The sequence below is a fragment of the Bradysia coprophila genome, unplaced genomic scaffold, assembly GCF_014529535.1.
Source record: "Bradysia coprophila strain Holo2 unplaced genomic scaffold, BU_Bcop_v1 contig_348, whole genome shotgun sequence".
In the NCBI taxonomy this organism is placed as follows: Eukaryota; Metazoa; Arthropoda; class Insecta; order Diptera; family Sciaridae; genus Bradysia; species Bradysia coprophila.
Genome location: NW_023503606.1, coordinates 221,320 through 239,556, shown reverse-complemented (window position 1 = coordinate 239,556; position 18,237 = coordinate 221,320). Strand labels below are relative to the sequence as shown.

At 37.8% G+C, this 18,237-nt stretch overlaps 1 protein-coding gene across 5 annotated transcripts; it reads right to left on the bottom strand.

Annotated features, from left to right (window-relative positions):
- Positions 1 to 6,676: 6,676 nt before the first annotated feature.
- On the bottom strand, positions 6,677 to 17,540 carry LOC119079869. Of its 5 annotated transcripts, none has more exons than XM_037187947.1 (4): positions 14,495 to 17,540; positions 13,983 to 14,433; positions 13,789 to 13,921; positions 6,677 to 9,746 (listed from the first exon to the last, which is right to left on the bottom strand). In XM_037187947.1, the coding sequence occupies exons 1-4, from the start codon at positions 17,180 to 17,182 to the stop codon at positions 9,611 to 9,613; spliced, it is 3,408 nt and encodes a 1,135-aa protein (XP_037043842.1). In that variant the 5' UTR covers positions 17,183 to 17,540; the 3' UTR covers positions 6,677 to 9,610. The 5 variants fall into 5 exon arrangements, with proteins under 5 accessions (XP_037043842.1, XP_037043846.1, XP_037043843.1 ...); XM_037187951.1 differs by having other exon boundaries at positions 9,604 to 9,746; positions 13,808 to 13,921; XM_037187948.1 differs by lacking the exon at positions 6,677 to 9,746 and adding an exon at positions 13,510 to 13,722.
- Positions 17,541 to 18,237: the final 697 nt, after the last annotated feature.

The following is an 18,237-nucleotide window of genomic DNA, read 5'->3' as shown; positions in this document are numbered from 1 at the left end:
AATTCCGTCCAACGATTCCGAACGATTCCTTGGTTCGATCTGAGACAGTGTTAACCAACACATGATTAAATTCGGTTTTTTCCGGACCGAAATTTCTTCTTTGCAATTTCTCCAACATTCTGCATCTATGCAGTACGACTCGCGGTTGCCTAGAAGATATTTCTCCATCGGTCGATTCTGGCATCGTAAGATCATCTGGCGGTGGCGTCAGACTTAGATTCATGTGATTGTTTGCTCGTTCTGGGCCGTTTCGGAGCAGGTAGGTTCTTATTGGGTTTGCAATTAGTCCACTCTAAATTTGTAGCAGTGAATAAGTGAAATAAGTGAAAAAGTGAATAAGAAATTGACTATTTTGGGGAAATTCTGTCAATTTCTATGAATCTGAAACGCATCCAAAACATTGAAAAATTCCCTCTTTTCCCTCTTTGATACTGATCCTAGGGAGCTGCGGGAAAGGACACAAAAAACACATTTGAAGATCAAAATTGTATTATTGTCGCAATTTATTAGAATTTCTTCGAGTGACAAGTTGAAGTGTACTGTAGATGAACGTGGTAGGTATGTGGAGCTCCTTTTCCATGAAATAAGAATGTGTAGACAAGAATATTTCTTAAACCGGAGCTAAGTTTGAGTGAAAAATTTAGACTGTCTGTGACCTAATTATAACAAGCAGAGTACGTACCTATTCGCACTAAATGCTTACCACTAGAACCAATTTTCAGATATTTTCGTAAAGCTTCCCTTAGTGCTGTGACTTAAACTTTGCTTCAACCTTCATTCTTTTCCACACGCAAAAAAAGGAAATTTCGGATGTACGTTCAAGACGTACAAAATCTACATTTTAGACGTACATTCGACGTACTAGACGTAGTGATGTACGCATAAAACGAAAAATGTACAGATAATACGTTAAATGTACTGATAACTCAACCATTGGTCTCATCGTCGAAATGTACGTTTTAGCCGTAGCATGATTTACGTTTAAGACGTAGGATGGTGTACATGTAAGACGTACAATAATATTATGTTTGGTGTTGATGTCAAAAGTTATATCTGAATTGTTTCACAAATTATTTAAAAGAACAATTCGATTTAAATATTCATTTCAATTAATTGTTGTATTGTATTGTCGTATTGCTCGTTTGGTTTCTAAGCTGTTGGATTGCTTTGAAACGACCAATGTTTTAAAAAAATTCGACGTAAAGATGTAACGCGATTTTAACGTTCATTTTAATATTACCGCGGAGAATCAATTTCTTGCCAATAGAACCATGAGAGTTCATCCAAGAAAAAGAGGTTCTTATAATGCGTACGAAATGGAATTCTATTATTTAATTTTATCACGCGTATTTAATTTTGAACTCTGGCCTTTGATGAGACCATTATACTTTCACAAGTTTCTGATCGGATTCAGAGTTGCCATTGCCAATCAACAAGCCCAAATCCGACATCTAAAAAAAGTGATGATTGAATTCCGACTTGACAAATGGATGCGTTGCGGCTAAAAAATCGGATCTATTTTTGATTAAAACCTTCAATCTCTTGGAGCCTAAAAAAATATAATTACTGCAACAACATCCGACCTTAACAACTCTAACTTACTCGAAAATTTCAGAACAAGAATACATATTTGGATTCGGTCTCACCAGTCATTATATTGGCTTAAAAGTACTCAGATTTTCTAGCTCAATAGGTTTGTTCCAAATAACTGTAAACGCGAACTTTGACAACCCGAACCACGACGATTTCATCCATAGACGACATAACCTTGGCTTTTCGCTGAAATTTTAAGGCCCCGTATATATAGTGACAGCTCATTTTTCATGAGCAATTGTTTAGGTTCTGTTGTCTATGGATAAAATTTGACAATTCGTATGGCCTTGGAACAGATCTATAGCTACGATTGCATAATAAAATGTACAAATCTACCGAGAATCCTATGATCATGTGTTCTAGATGAACTGTACATTATATTTTTAAAGGAACATGTAACGAAAATTTCATAAATTATCAATAACAATTATTTTTTAAAGTTTGAAAACTCGACTTCTTTTGGGAGCCTGAAATTTAATGTTTAATCATCAGAAAATATTTGCCTGAATGTTGCTAAACTCAACTCAATTAAAGTTTGCAATTGGTTAGCATTCTACAATTTTAATTGTTCCACAGCGTTCCACATGTTGTCAACAAAAGAAGCGTAAAGAGTGCCGTTTCACTCACAAACGTGTGGAATTGAAGAAGCGTAAAGGCAAACGCTACTTCTATGTGGTGGAACACGCGTGGAACAAATAAAACGAAAGAAACAAACGAAACCCACCAAAATTGCATTCTTATGATGAGATCAGTTTACTGCGTCTAAACTACATCCTTTTTCTACTATGTTTAAAAGGAAATGACAAACAAAAGAACTCTTCAAAGTAAACTGTTCGTAACTCAACAACTAGTTAGCTCAGTGCGAAAGTCACTGACTCAAGATCGAGAGGTCCCCAGTTCAATTCACGCCAGTGACAATGTTTTTTTTTTTTCATTCGCGTTTGAGAAACCCAGCACTTTGTTTTATATAAAGTAATCGATCTCACATCTGTAAAGTGGGCAAAGGACGAAATATAGTAACATTATTTCTAGAAAAATTAAAAAAAAGCGAAATTTCCAATATACGTTTTATTCGTACATTGTACTGATAACTCAACCATTGGTCTCATCGTCGAAATGTACGTTTTATCCGTACGACTTTTTTTTTGCGTGCACACTTCTTGACAAAAATTTACAAAATTCTTAGCACCTTTAGGTAAAACTTTAGCATGTTTTTACTGGACAACCGATGTACCTTAACATATGTAGCGATGAACGCCTGGATCGGCCCAAATAAACTTTTTGGCGTAATTTATCATGAAGTGCATTTCATGGTGTAAGATCATTAATTCTTTGAGTGAATTATTGGCATCATTGTAACAAAAAGGAAATTAATCCTGATACTAATGTTCACTCAGGCTTACTTCAAAATCGTTGTTCAGAAGCTTGGTTGGGAAATCCACACAGGTTTGGCGATACATTTAGTCTTTGTGGTAAAATTTAAAAAAAACATAGCTAACGCCGACCCGTATGAAACACCTATTCGTATCAAAAGCCTTCACTTCGGCACTGTTGGTGAAAACCTAGCTGCATCTATAATTGCGATTCATGGATATAATGTCAACGATATTGACAATCTTTATCCGGAGCACGCGAATAACAACTGGTCATTTCAACATGTAAATGCTGAAATTGTAGCAGATGCCATAAGCAGCTTGCCGAACAAAAAATCTACAAGATTTGACTCATGATTGCAACCTGTTTCAATGCAATGATCGATACTGCTGAATTTCCAGATGAGTTACTTAAAGGTAGACTTAAGCTGATTCATAAGACTGGAAGCTATGACATTGACAATTTTCGAGGACTGACAATATTGCCATCATTATCAAGAGTCTTCGAAGAGCTGCTCTTGCGACAATTGTATTCGTACTTCGAAAGTCTGAGCCTGTTTGTTGGAAATCAGTTCGGTTTTCTTAAGAATTCATCGTGTCAAAGCGCTGCCTTGCAATTTGTCGATTTCGTCAAGTCGAATCTTAAGAGGAAATTTGTCGCAGCAATGTATATAGATTTGAGGAAGGCTTTCGACACGGTGGACACGAATCGCTTGGTTCGTAAATTTAAGACTGGGTCTGTCCGATAGTGCAACGAAACTCTTACAGCACCACCTTCTGAATCGTGAAACCGCAACTACACTCGGTGAATGCTCCAGCAGATTCAGAAATGTTAACATTGGCGTTCCTCAAGGTTCGAAATTGGGTCCGTTGGAATTCATAATTTACATAAATGATCTCCTGGGACTTGACCTCATTGGACAGATGGTGCTGTATGCTGACGATGCGGCCCTAATATACGCTGCTGATACACCCGAAGCTTTGCAATTTGCGATGCAACACGATGCGGATTTGCTCCACGATTGGCTGTGCAGAAATCTGTTGTCAATTAATGCATCCAAAACATGCTACATGTTGTTTGGCCGTGCAAGAAATATTCCGGAAGTAAATGTCACAATCAATGGATCGACGATACATCGTGTATCTGAGTATAAATACCTCGGATTAGTCGTTGATGACGGTCTCACCTTCCACAAACATGTTGATCACGTTAAAAAACAAATTACGCCTTTCATTGCATTGATGTGGCGAAAAGGAAAATATATTCCTGTAAAGAGTCGTCGGCAACTGTACGCCTCATATGTTCAGAGCCATCTCCTTTACATGCTACCAATATATGGGGAATGTGCCCAGTATAAGATGAAGGAACTACAAACGCTGCAAAATCGCTGCATTAAAGCTGCGTTCCGCTTGGACAGGAATACTTCTACGACCTACATCTACAGCACTTCGATTATGCCTGTTACCGAATTAGCTAAGGTAGAACGGATTTGTTTGGTCTACAAGTTAGTGAATTCTCGGACGAAGCACAATTTTCGATTTCATACAAACGCAAATGTGCACGGAAGGTCAACCAGACGTGATTCTATGATCCATAACTTCAACGTTTATTCGGCAACGGCTACTGACTTTGATGCACCGAATGTGGCTCTGATGCTAGCAATCGACGAGTTTAACCGTGTTGACAGTGTGACGCGGCATTCGACTTCCTTTAAGACATTTCGCACTAAAGTTAAGTTAAAAGTGATGCAGGAGAGCGTTGTTTATGACGTGATATCGCCTTTTGTGTTTGTTAATTGATCTGTGATATTTTTCTGCAGATGGTTTCTCAGCCGATTTTCTGTGATATCTTTTGTTTTTTTGGCTTTATAACTTTTTCTATTGAATTTAATTCATGACTTGGACCATGTTTTCTTAATTTAATTTATTTTGGACGAATGGTTATCCGAATTAAAAAAAAAATTATTTATGTTTACACATGCTTAAGCCTAATATTTAGACGAGAATTTATTTATTTATTTATTTAATTTCAATTTACTCAATTTACCCTATTGTGCTTAACCCACTTGATTTATGAATGTTTGTTATACATTGTGTTCCACGCAGAGATAATGGAATGATAAATAAATGGTTTATTTATAAAAAACTGTGAAACTCTTCATTTCTTTTACTTCATTCTCTACTGAAAAGCTATTCGCCCTTTAAAATCACTTACATTATCTTTCTTCTTTGCCTTGTTAGCATATACAAATAAATTGCCGGAGGCAATATAGACAGCCCCGTACGAAGTCAACTTTCATAAATTCCTATTTAAACAGCTATATACCGCCATAATTAACTATATTTTCCTATAAATAAACATTTCACAGATGAATATGCTATTATATAGCTCTATATGCCTGTATATAGCTCAATATAGGTGAATATAGATATATATAGATGTCCATAAATGGAATGCCTGAAACACCCCACACACATAACTAATTATTTCCACGTTAACAGAAACTCTCTAAGTACAATTTTTCCCAAGATATATCACTTTTATTAAAATCCAATATGGCCACCGGCAACCATTTTGTTAGGAGACCGGAAATTTTACCGACGCTTTACATTCGTTAATACCTTTCAAACAAAAAAAAATTCATGAAATTCGGTCAAAATTTACTCGAGATATTGACAAAATACTCCACGTTCACTGTACGGCCGAGTAGCCAGATAAGAGCTCACTCCAAAGCTCACGCTCCGGAGAACATATTTTCAAAAACTTTTTTTTCCCTGATTGGTACGGTCAATACCTATCTAATAAAGCTAAAACAGACGAAATATGTTGAAATGTGGCCGACCTACAAGCAAAAACTGCTTGCCGCCCTGTGCCTGTTTCACACCAAGGGGTCCAACTCACGAGTCGGTCATCCGATTTACATAAACTTTTTTTTTGTCGATCGGTATTGTAAATACCTTTTATTTCACGTATCAGTTACAAGTGTAACGTTTGAATGTCCGGAGATATCTTCGAAAAACCGTAAAGCACTTATTGGGCCACAGCTCGGGAGGGGTCGATCCAAAATCACTCATCTTCGAACTTAGCCTGTCTTTTGACATTACCAAACGGGAAAAAAAAAGAATTTTCAAAATCGGATGCGTTTTACTCAAGTTATCGTGCAGACGGACAGACGGACATTTTTTTTTCACTGATTTGACATCTCTAGACAACCACAATAGGTTTCCCTTACTCAGGGAGTCCAATTCGACGTGTTACGGACGTATGCGTAAACGCATAAGACCCCAGTACTTCGTACGGGTCTAAAAACTGCAATACCATTTCGATGGAACAGGAGTATTCATTTTTTTGGTTCATTCGTTCGGAGTGTGGTTTAGTCCAGAGAATTATACATTTACTAAAAGACAAACAATTTTTTTGTTATTTGCAATAGCCCCATTTTATTTATTTAACTGAGAATTATTAATATGAAAAATTGGACATTTCTTCTTCTACATACAAAAAACAAATGGATAACGTCATTTTGTCAGCTTCATCAAAGTGACAATCATTTGCTAAATTATTTATTTTGTTTAAATATATAAATTACATTTATAATTCTTTTAGTTTACTTTTAATTAATAGTTCGTGAACCTAAAAATATTTTAACAAAACGTTCATAGGTAATAAATAAATTGATTTTTGACTTACGAATCGAAAAATAGTTTTCTCTTTCTATCAATTTTCGTTTCTGTAACATAAACATAGGACTCGCGGGACGATTTCACTGTTGTCTTAACTGAATAGATTTCTGTAAAATTTAATTAAAAGATTTGAAAAATGGACATGGTCATCCTTAATACATTTTTTAAATTTTATTTCTGATGACGAAATGTTGAACTAATCCTAAAATGTAAATAAATAAATGATCTCAAAAGTATAAAAAAAAACGATTTTGATTTATTAACGACAATACTTCAATTTGCACATAATATTTGTAAGTTCGCGATGGAACTTTTTTGGTTGAACGGAAAATTTCTTTCAAAATTAATATAACAAACCATATATGTCAAATCTACTCACTCTGAATTTGCTAACAACTTCAATTCGATTTTCTAGAATGATATTCAAACGATAGTCGTTTATCGTTGCTGTCATCTTCTTTTTAATCAAACAGGAGGAAGGACGAAGAGGAAAGAAGGAGAGAATTTTGATTTTTGAATGAAATTTGTTCATGAAACCAGAGAGTCTACGACTACTCAAAAGCTCAGATTATCTCGAGGGGGAAACAACTCTTTTTCATTGATGTGATTAACATGATTAACCAGTGATTAACATGATGATGAATTGGTGATTTACCAGCATTTGACCGGGGGAATCGTCGCAAAACTACAAATAAACGTGAAATATAGCGGTTAATCAATGTTAATCACCAATTAAACGTTTGGATTCACAAAACTTATGTTTCTTATTAACATATTAACTGATTAATCATGTTAATCACAAAATAGTGGTTTCCCCTCGGATTATCTGCTTGCTTACGAGATAGAAATGTCGAACGCTGCACCGCAGCATAATATAATAGTTACTTTTACTGGTTTCACAGCCAAAAACATGCATATTTTTCATCGATTAAACACTCTCTAATTAATATTTATATTGACGTCAGTTTCATCTCGGAAAAGCTCAAAAGCTCCGATTTAAATTGTTTCTCTAGTTATGTAATGAGTGACTGTAATCGTGAAAACGTTTAAGTGAATTATCATGAATTTTCGTGGGGTTTCCCGATGCTCACAAATTTTTCACGATTTTTGCGAATTTTTTACAATTTTGAAGAATCTCTAAAAGCTCGAAAATTCGTGAACATTCGAGAACGCGAAAAGCCGGGAAATTTCGTAAAAACATTTTCACGATTACGATTACAGGCTCTCTACCACACAACGCATAAAAATCTTAGAGAAGCGGATTGGTGAGAGAAAATTAATGAAATTCTCTCACAATTTACTCTCTCTAAGGTTTTTAAGCGCTGTACGGTAGCTCCGTAATAGTGAATTTCTCAACTCAGAGACGAAATGCAAAACCGTCGTTGTCCTTATTAAGAAACAGTTATTTATGCAACCGAGTAAAGCAGTAATTATATTGACGAGCGTTGCGAATATTCGCGCGCTATAAATACACGAATTTTCATACATCGCTTGACACTAACACAACAAACGCTTTTTTACGCATGCGATATGTATTGTCACTCTTCGCTTGCAGCCTCGTGGCGAGTGACAATCTACCACCTAGTGCCTCAAAGGCATTTATCACTGAGTTGCATATAAGTTGGCAACTAAATGCCAATAAAAGTTTTGAAGATTTTTAAAATTGAGATGAGCAGACTTCTTTAGTCCAGTCATAGCGGAACTAATGTCAATAATCACACCAAAACGATACGTTTTTTTCTCCGATGTGCTAGAAGCAATTATATCTGGTATAATTAGTCCTAACTACAGTCTACATGCTAAGACTGTGTAATGTTCCATAAATTTGATCAAATGAACGATTTTCGTCCCGCACACGGATGTTCTATATTTTTACTTGCATATTTATCACGGTAAGGAATAGATTTGTCTAGGATCATGAGCTATTTAGATGTAACAATTCCCCACATCTTAAGGGCCTTCATTCCAATTTTTTTTTAATCAAGGAAATTCGAGGAAAATCTGCAACTAAATTGCAAACAAAATGTTACAGACAGATGCAGTGAAATTTCAGCATGAATTTGCTTCAGCTGTTTTTCAGCTGATCGACACTTACAATCAAAACTGTTTGTGCTTGTTTGATACGACTGAAGCTGCTACTCGCGTGATAGTGGCAAACCATATAAAGACGTATAAGCAGTTTTGATTATTTGTGTGGATCAGCTGAACAACAGCTGAAGCAAAGTCATGCTGAAATTGCACTGCCTCTGACTGTAGCTACAAATCTGTTAGAATTTTTCATCATAAAAATGTCCGTTAAAAGTCTACTTGATATGATGCCTCCTTGATGTCTTCAATTCGAAAAATGTAACAATTGTAACAATAAAAGAAAAATCGTCGCAATCAGAGAGATTTCTATTAAAAACAGAAAATTTACTTAGAGCTTCAGTTTTCCTTACTTTTTGATTTTATGTTTGTTGCTTTACGGTTTCGTTTTCTTAGTATTGCACGTCTTAGAATAATCTTAGAAATAAAGAAATTTTTTTAATACAAAAAATGAATATTTCCATTCGAATAATTTATCGAAACAAAATTAGATTTCGTTCGGGGGAATTTTTTTATTTAAATTGTTCGTTTTTTCAATTTAAAGTCGGGAGAGTATTATTTTACACAATGTAATGGATTCAGCGGCAATATGTATACACACCCGTCGTACACATTCGGGAACTATGTACACGATTTTTTTTAGCTTAGCCACAAAATATTAAATTAATCTCACAAACGACACGTTCGGATAGTTTATTTGTAAATCAAGAAAATAAAAGATAAAAAATGAAAAATTTTCTTGCAAATTTCTGATGATTATTCATATTCCTGTACATTTTTAATAGTTAAATTATGCACCGCTTTGTATAATTTATATTAGAATTAACCAATCTCTTCCAATCATTTTTGTTATACTTAACTTCGCATCCATTCTACTAATTTTCCAAAAATTCATCTTCACTCGATTCGGTTGATATTAGTGTCCAACGATTGATATCATCGCTGTGATTAGTACGTTGATTTAATTGACCTACGCCACTGTGAAAAGATTGTGATCGCAAGACTACAGAACTGGAAAAGAAAATGGCAAAATCGATTTTTTGATTAGTGAATTTCGTTGGCTGTAAAGTTTTAAAGAACATTTTAAAAATTTAGATCTTTTTGGATTGAAGCGTGTAGACATCTCTTTATGTATAGATAAGCAAAATGCACACATAATTTGCCACACAAAAAGCAATTTGCTTTCAATGTACATAGCGGTACGAAAAGTAATGCCATCATAAAATGGAAATATTACAGGCGCTATTTACGTGAATAATGATTGATATCCTAACAATGACCTGAAATTAATTTGATGTCCTTTATTCTACAAGAACAGTTCATGTTTTTGAGGAATCCGGAATTGGTGGATTGAGTTGATAGATGTTTTTAGCAAGAGTTCTCCCCACTGAGGGTTCTTTTTTTTTAAATTACTAGTCATCTGTTACCGACACCGACGACCAAAATATGCAAAGAGTTACAATCACTGCTCTTTTAAATATAGCGAAATGTACAGTCAAAGGCAGTCAATTTTCAGCATAAATTTGCTTCAGCTGTTTTTCAGCTGATCCACACATACAATCAAAACTGCTTTTCCTTGTTCATACGGTTGAAGCTGCTACACGCACGCGCATGATAAGTGGTAAAACCGTATAAAGACGTATAAGCGGTTGTGATTGCTGAAAAACAGCTGAAGCAAATTTATGCTGAAAATTGACTGTCTTTGACTGTATGTTGAAACTAATGAAGTACATGATCGAGGTATCAAACTTTAAGAAATGGTATGAACCACAGAAGTAGTAGATTTAGTGATTTGAACATGACACGTTTGCTGCTTGTATAAGGGCTTGAGCTTGAGGATAATGTATGTGGTTTCAATAACGTATTCACGGTTACCACCGAATATTAACATAAATGTAAATGCGTATCAGGAAAGGGTTTTTAATGCATGAAATGAGAGGAGAAGACGAAATCAAGTCAGTAATTAATATGTATGTCACGCGTAAATACGGAGTACACATATGGGTCATATCTCTTCGTTTTTGCAAGGAAAAACTGGTAATAATGACAAGCATTGTAAAATTGTGCTGGAAAGTCTATAGAAGTATTTTAGAGAGCGGGAAAATTGCTGATTAATCAGATTTCCGCATTTTATGCGGGTTTTTTTGACGATACAAACATATATGTTTAAATTAGGTATAATCTCTAGTTGTTTGCGGGTAGCCTTGCCTGTACCATCTGCTTATTCACTTGACTGAAAGTCGGGGTCTTACCACATAATTACTTGGAATGTCCGTAACGATAAATTCTCTGTCGAAATTGCATTTACCGACTTGGGTAAATAGCAACTGTAGACTAGTGCATGTAAATTAACGCACTGGCACAATTGTCATCAGATTAGTGATATCTTTGGTTTCATAGGTGTGATATATTCTATCGCATTGGTTGAAATCCGATGAGGTTTATTGGCGAAATGTGCTTAAAAATTGACTAAAAAAAATTCTAGGTAAATTATGCAGTAATTTTGACATACCGAAACATACCGAAATGTATTACTAAGCTGATGACTCTTCACTCTTGTGTCTTGTAGTGAGTTAATTTAAATGCTTTAACCGGCTATTCACCGAAAAATTACCGAAGTTCTCAATTGATTTTCTGAAGATCGAAGGATTAAGTACTGATGTTGGGTTCATAGATCAATCAGATTTTCACATTGGAGTAGCGACATGGCAATTATGAATAATTTCTTCCTTGTTAAAGGCAAGTTCTGGAATCTGATTCGATAAAAAACTCTTCAACATAAGTGTGGAACAACATCTTCTCAATCTTTCGTCGGTCACCTAGCGGCCTAAAAGAAAATTCGATAAAGTCGAACGATCTGTAAGAAACTTCCGAAAGACGTTTTTTCTTTCTCTTTTATCGATAACACGATAACTTCACCATTAACGAGTGTGAAGTTTGTGACTTGAGCGAAGCGAGCTTTTTTTAGAGTGATGTCGCGAAAACATCGAACAAAATCAGACATTTTGGGACAAGGGGTTACGGAATCATTCGATTCGTTGAACTGTTATCGCGAGTAAAACGTAGTACCAGACTCGAGAGCCGAAAAAAAAAATCGCCGGCGGCGGCGGCTAACTCGGCTAAGCCGTTCTAAAATGGACGGTGACGTCCGGGCCTAGCCGCCGGTAAAAATGTCGGCTGGCGGCGGCTGTAGTATGATTTATCGTTTTTCGATGGCTCCAGATTTGCGAGTAGAGTGACGTCTATTGAAAAACTGAATCATTAAGAGTCACTTTGCGAAATCTTCGACGAATTGAAATCCAAGGGATCTCCGAATACAGTTTTTTTTTTGGTATGAATGGATTCGTTGGACTCTGCTGAGTCATTTGTAGAAGAATTTTTTTTCCAAACACTTTCAGGCCTGCTAATCAATTTAACATAATTTTTTTGCCGATTATAAATTTAAGTTTTTCCAGCTTCGTCGTAGGTCGACTTTACTGCTAAAACGTGACTACAGAACACACTTATCGCGGTCGGATCATATCATATGAGGTGTCAATCGAAAGGTTAGCGTTCAGGGAACAATATCAGACAAAATTTGTCTAACAAAAGTTTTAATACGGATGAGCTAGAGTGGCCAAATTTTCACGGGGGTGTCATTTTTGTGCTCTTTTCTTGAAAAAGTTGTGCTGTTGCCGGCGCGACCACTTAACCATGGCGATTTTTATAGGGTTCTAATCTCGGTACCTAGTGATGACATCCCATACCATTACTTTGCAGGTATCAGGATCGCGCCGTCCTCCAGACCTCTTCGAAAATCGTCACTTTTTCGAGTTAAAAGTACTGCTGGAGCCACGCTGCAGAACGTTTCCGAACATATTGATACTTCTAAATGTGTACCTTGTTGAGGCTAGTATTTGACCACAATTTCACATTTATCCGATTAGTTGTAAAGAGAATATTGCCTAAATACACTTTTGCCCCATTCGGTGCAGTGCATTTTTATCAAAGGTCCACACCTATGGTGAAAGTGTTTGAAAACAATTGTTTCTACAAATGGCTCAGCAGAGTCCAACGAATCCATCCATACCAAATAAACTGTATTCGGAGACCCCTTGGATTTCAATTGGTCGAAGATTTCTCAAAGTGACTCTTAAGGAAATGTAGCAGTTTTATAAGAACTGTTTTTGTAAAAAAATTGTTTTTTACCAGTAATTATTAATACAAGTTGCAAAAATATCATGTTAAATTTACAAGAATTTATCGACGATTTAATTCATCGACCCTAAGCACCGGCGGCGGCTAACGGCGGCTAGTCGTCTTAGCCGACGAAAATCGATGGCGGTGGCGGCTGCACTTTTAGCCGTTAGCCGCCGTTTTCTGCCGGCTAAAAACCGCCGGCTCTCGAGTCCATTTGAAATCCATTTGAAAAAAAATCAGTCAATGGACCTGACCCACCCAAGTGACTAGGGACATTTTTATGCAAAACACAGAAAATCTTCGGAAATTGTGAACGTGCTGTAGATTCTACTGAAGTGTAATGAAATTTCAGTGTTCCGAAGTTGTAGACCTCCGAAAATGTATCCATAAAGTGGAGAATTTAAAATTGCAGCAAGGACTGTAGTAGGTGAAGAATATGCGAAGCAACTTAATGTGCTGAAACTACAACTGAATGATGAATTGGACAAACGATGACACAAAAGGAAAATGAAACAAAAAAACGAAAAACGAAACAAAAATGTGAATCCCTTTCTTCCTTGCCTTTTATATTCAAATGTTTCCATATCGTCTGTGGAACGATAACATTTTGTGGTGATTGTATTTACAGTTCGGCATCATTAGTTAAGTCTAAATTCAAAAACACCCACCGCCAACGAAGGTTTCTTCGCTTTAGCACAGAAGAATCTTAAACGATCCAATGCTAGTGTTCCTAATGGCTCAGACATTGTAACGACTAGCCATCACACTAGTCACAGAAAACTAAGAAAATCTATTTAAAGACACGAGTCTCTGTCGTGAATTCACAATTTAAAGTCGAATAAAAACAAACATAGAAAATGCAAAGCTTTCACACCTGTTATCACAATATTTACTTTGCTGGGAACTTCGTCTAGCGAGCTCCTGTTTCTTCTTTCCCTCAGCTGCCGCTTTCATTGGATCATAGCTCGCCCGTTTACGCCACATCGCCAATTCGATCTCTTTGGCATCTAGAAATTGGGAAGACCATGAGTATCAGCGACAAGCAGACACATTCGATCAACAACTCACTTTGTATAGCCGCCTGTTTATTCGTTGTCGACACTGCAGACTTTACACTTCGTATGCTCGACCGGCCCACATCCGATTTGTTTAGGAACGCACTCGCACTGCGTTTGATTTCCTTGTTGACCAGCGTACTCTTCGATTCGTCCCGTTTGAGAAAGGTGTTGCCCTGACTCGGTTTGTACTTAGAAATGTCCAAATACTTCGGCACGACCTTCTTGCCGGGTTCTTTATCCTTAGTCGTTAGTGCTTTCTTGGTGGCACTCAACGCTGGTATTTCCTGTTTCATTCGACTAATACTAGAATCACGGGGCATGGACTGTCGATCACGCAATGACGTTCTCGCACGTATATCACCGCGTCTCGGCATTTCGGGTGTATTTGGGCATGCCAACGAGCCCTGTTTCTGTACGGCCGATGCTTTCTGTTTGTTTTGCTCCAATCGGATCAGGAAAGCCTGTGAGAACGGGATTTTAGAATGGGTTTTGCTGAAGCATTTGACGAGCTTAAGATCTTACCTTGTTGTACCGAGTGTTCGTTATCAGCTCCTTCTCATTGTCCATATCACTCAGCTCCGAATCGGAAGAATAAATGTTCGGATCCAAGTCGTCTTCGTCGTTCAAGTAAAATTCATTGTTCAAATTGTCCTCGTACTTAGATGCCATGTTCTTGAAACTGTTGCTGCTCGCCGATTTTTGAAGACTAGAAATTGATGTCTTTGGTGCCAGTTTCGGTGTTAGCGTCTTCACACCCGAAGACGGTCGTACCAACTGTTTCGTCGAAAATGAGCTAGAACGCTTGATTTGGCTGGTTGGTGTTCGTGCTGATGTGTCAGCCTTGGTTGCCACCACTTGTTGTTTGTTTGTTGTCGACGAAATGTGGTTGCGCATGGCTATTTGCGGAGCGAATGTTTGATCGATAGTGCGTTGATTGGTTTTGTCTTCGTAGGAATTGTGTCTGGTGTGGTTTTGTTTCAAATTTAAAATTGTGTTCAATCCTTCGTCATTGTAACTGCTGGACATCCGATCGCGTAATTGATACTTTGGCTTATACTCGCTGCCATCCAGGGACAGATTACGTTTGTGCAATGACTGAGACGAACCGTACAGGATATCGTTGGCTGTAGGAGGAACTGCTTTTCGTTGTTGATTTCGTCGGATCGACGGCGATGACGTGAAATTGGATGGAAGTTTCGGTCGAGATGGACTGAGTGGACTTTGAGGTGAATTCCGATGAATGTTTTGAAGTGTTGAAATTGCCGCAGCCGTTTTCTGCAGATACATTTCCGTGTCACTTCGGTCCAGATCTGTGATGCTGCTGTGCACACTGCGACTAACGCTTGAACTTCTCGGTCGGGTCATCGAATGCATTGGTGATGGAATTTTGGTTGGACTGATTGGTGGCCGAGCGAACGGTTGAATGTTGTAGTTATCCTTTCGTTCCGAAAATGATCGGGTCATAGGCGCTGGCGTAGGCTCGATGAACTCAGAGTCATCGTAGTTTGGCGATTCGTCGTTACGACTGAGATATTTCGGAGAGAATTTCGGTGAACTGGGCCGGTACATTTTGTAGTTCGAGTCTACGTCGTTGTAGCGGTTGAATCGGTTTTTATGAGATTTCGGCGAATAGTTGCGTTCAAGGTTGTCACCGAACTCATCGGACTGATAGTTTTGTTTGGCGTAAGCTTCGGATTGTGCTCGCTCGTTACGGGATGCATTCAAATGCTGGGCATTGCGACGAGCATTTTTCGCCCACTCCTGTATCCAATCCTCCTTCGTTTCGGCTGCTTTGATTCCGAGTCCGTTTTCTTTCTCGATATCTGTGCTACAGTCTTGCGAGAAGATATTCAGCTGATATTCATGATGTCGGGCCTTTTCGTAATCGGTGTACGAATTCAGAAGCTTTTCGCTTACTTGACCCGCTCGCTGTATGTACTCCGAACTGTCAATGTGAGATTTTGTCAAACTGTTTTTCCGCGCCATCCGGGGTGGCAGTGCACTATCCAAAGACGACTTTTTACTGAACACTCCACTAGCCGTGACACTGGTAAAATTACCGATGTCCAAATCGGAAGGGACGACCTTGTCGGGCGATTTATTTTTGTGAAATGCTCGGTCTCCGATGGTCCGGACTTTTGATTTCAATTTCTCCAAGTACGACGTTTTCGGCTTGTCCCGTTTTCCGTCGAGTGCGGAAGATGTTTGCACAACGCTGTTTCGGTTGATGTGAACGGCTTCGGTTTCCAAATCGATCACCTCAAGGTCTTGGTGTTTAGGCTTCGATTTGATTGGGGAATTGTGCGATATCGATTGAATAACTGTTGCGGTCTGCTCCTGGCAAACGATTGTCGACAACTTTGGCAGCTTGTCAATGTTCATCATGGCTTTCTGTTCTTCCGTGTAATTATCACCGTCGAGCGTATAGGTTCCTGCCTCGCTAACCGATTCATTATCCGAATTGCCTTTATCGAATTCCAGTGGCGGTTGTGGACACACAAAATCATCAATCACTTCGTCCGTCGGAGTCATATCGAAAATTTTGAACTTTTCCTTGGCTCCAACGTCTTTCAATGCTAACTGCAAGGTGGCAGACTTCGGTACAAATTTGGCAATTGTATCGTCTCCCTTCGAACTGGCCGATAAACTGGTACGAGGACTCCAGCTGTGCCGCATTTCCGATTCTCTTCCGACACTTAATTGACTCTTATCACGGAGTTTCACTCCCTTCTCGGTTTCTAAGCTCTTCTGTTCCGTTTTTTTCAGCGGAGGTTTTGCCTTGCTAGCAACTGGTTGCGTGGGACTGTCAATTTTATCGAGTGACACACCCCGGCGATGTCGTTTCTGAAATCGTTCCACAATGTTGTTGAACTTTTTGCTATCTACAGGTTTGCCTTCACTAAAATCTATCGTGAAAGCGAATGCTTTGGACGATTCGTTTGTTGACTGTTCACCACAATCCATTTGCTCGCGCTTATCACAATTTAACGTATCACTCTGGTGTATTGCTGCCGCTTCAACTACCCTAATTAAATCCATGTTATTACCGTCTATGATCTCATCATTAACGGGTGTAGCATCACAACTGATTTTTTTCACATTCTCCGGATCAATATCCGATTTTTCGTCACCATTGTCAATGACTTCGGTTGTTAAGTCCAACAGCGGAGCTTTCCTGCGATTGCAAGTTTCTATATTCGGAAGTTCCATGTTATTGCATCGATGATGTGATTATTTACTGTTGGAATGGAAGGTGGTCATATAAAGTTAAAATATTTAGCACTGTGATGTCATCCAAAAAATATGCGAAATTCAAGTTCAAATCGTCGTCTATGTATGTACATTGTATTTGGGGCACAGTAATTCTTAAGCCTAATTTAACCGAGAGCGTAGTGCCCGTGTGACAGTTTACGATTTAGGCGGATCAAATATCGTTCGAATCATAGGTTCACGGTTGTTGAGCGATTTTTCTATTTATTTTTTGATGTTATTATGACTAACAAACTATTTTCACGCCATATAAAATAACAAAAGGCTGAATGACAGATTGACAATGTTACAAACTTCAACATTTATTATCCAACATGTCGCCCAGTGTTGCCAGACTTTTGGATTTAATGGGAAATGGTTCAACTGTTGAACTTCAACAGCGGTGGCTCGCAAGCTAACTCTTTGCGACAACATGATAATCAAGCGATATTACTTTCTCACTATTATTGGCAATGAATTTACATACCAGGTATGACCGATTCTTCAAATCCAGGGCCTATATTCGCGAAAATATTTTCTCAAATTTTCCAGAATTTTCACGATTTTCTCAAATTTGCAAAAAAAAAAGTTTTTCATGAAAATTCGTGAAAATTTAAGTAAATTGTAAAAAAACGCATTCATTATTTTTGTCAAAATAATATGTAAATGAGTACGTGTGACAGAAGTTCGCACAGATCACAAAATACGCTGGTACCGTAAGAATTGTCTCTCGATACCACCTTCTCAAAGAAATACCAAATATTCTAAAATTAGGATATATGCCGCACAAAATACGACATCATCGGCCGCTCGATGCAGAAGTTAGTTTCCCATAGAAGAAATACCTTTTGCTGGTCATCTCGTACTTTTTATTTCTTCTATGAGAAATTAACTTCTGCATCGAAATCCCGATGATCTCGAATTTTGTGCGGCACAGACCAGTAGGACCAGTAGGAGATATTTCTTCTATCTGAATTTATTTTCGGTATCGACTGACCGATGATGTCGTATTTTGT

Bases quoted from the DNA above. Each gene is read 5' to 3' on its own strand.
- LOC119079869 (XM_037187947.1), bottom strand. From the start codon at position 17,182: ATGGAACTTCCGAATATAGAAACTTGCAATCGCAGGAAAGCTCCGCTG. The intron at 14,434-14,494 runs GTAAGATCTTAA...CCGTTCTCACAG, and splicing joins CGAACACTCGGTACAACAAG to GCTTTCCTGATCCGATTGGA. The intron at 9,747-13,788 runs GTGTGAAAGCTT...TTTCTTTTCCAG, and splicing joins AGTAAATATTGTGATAACAG to TTCTGTAGTCTTGCGATCAC.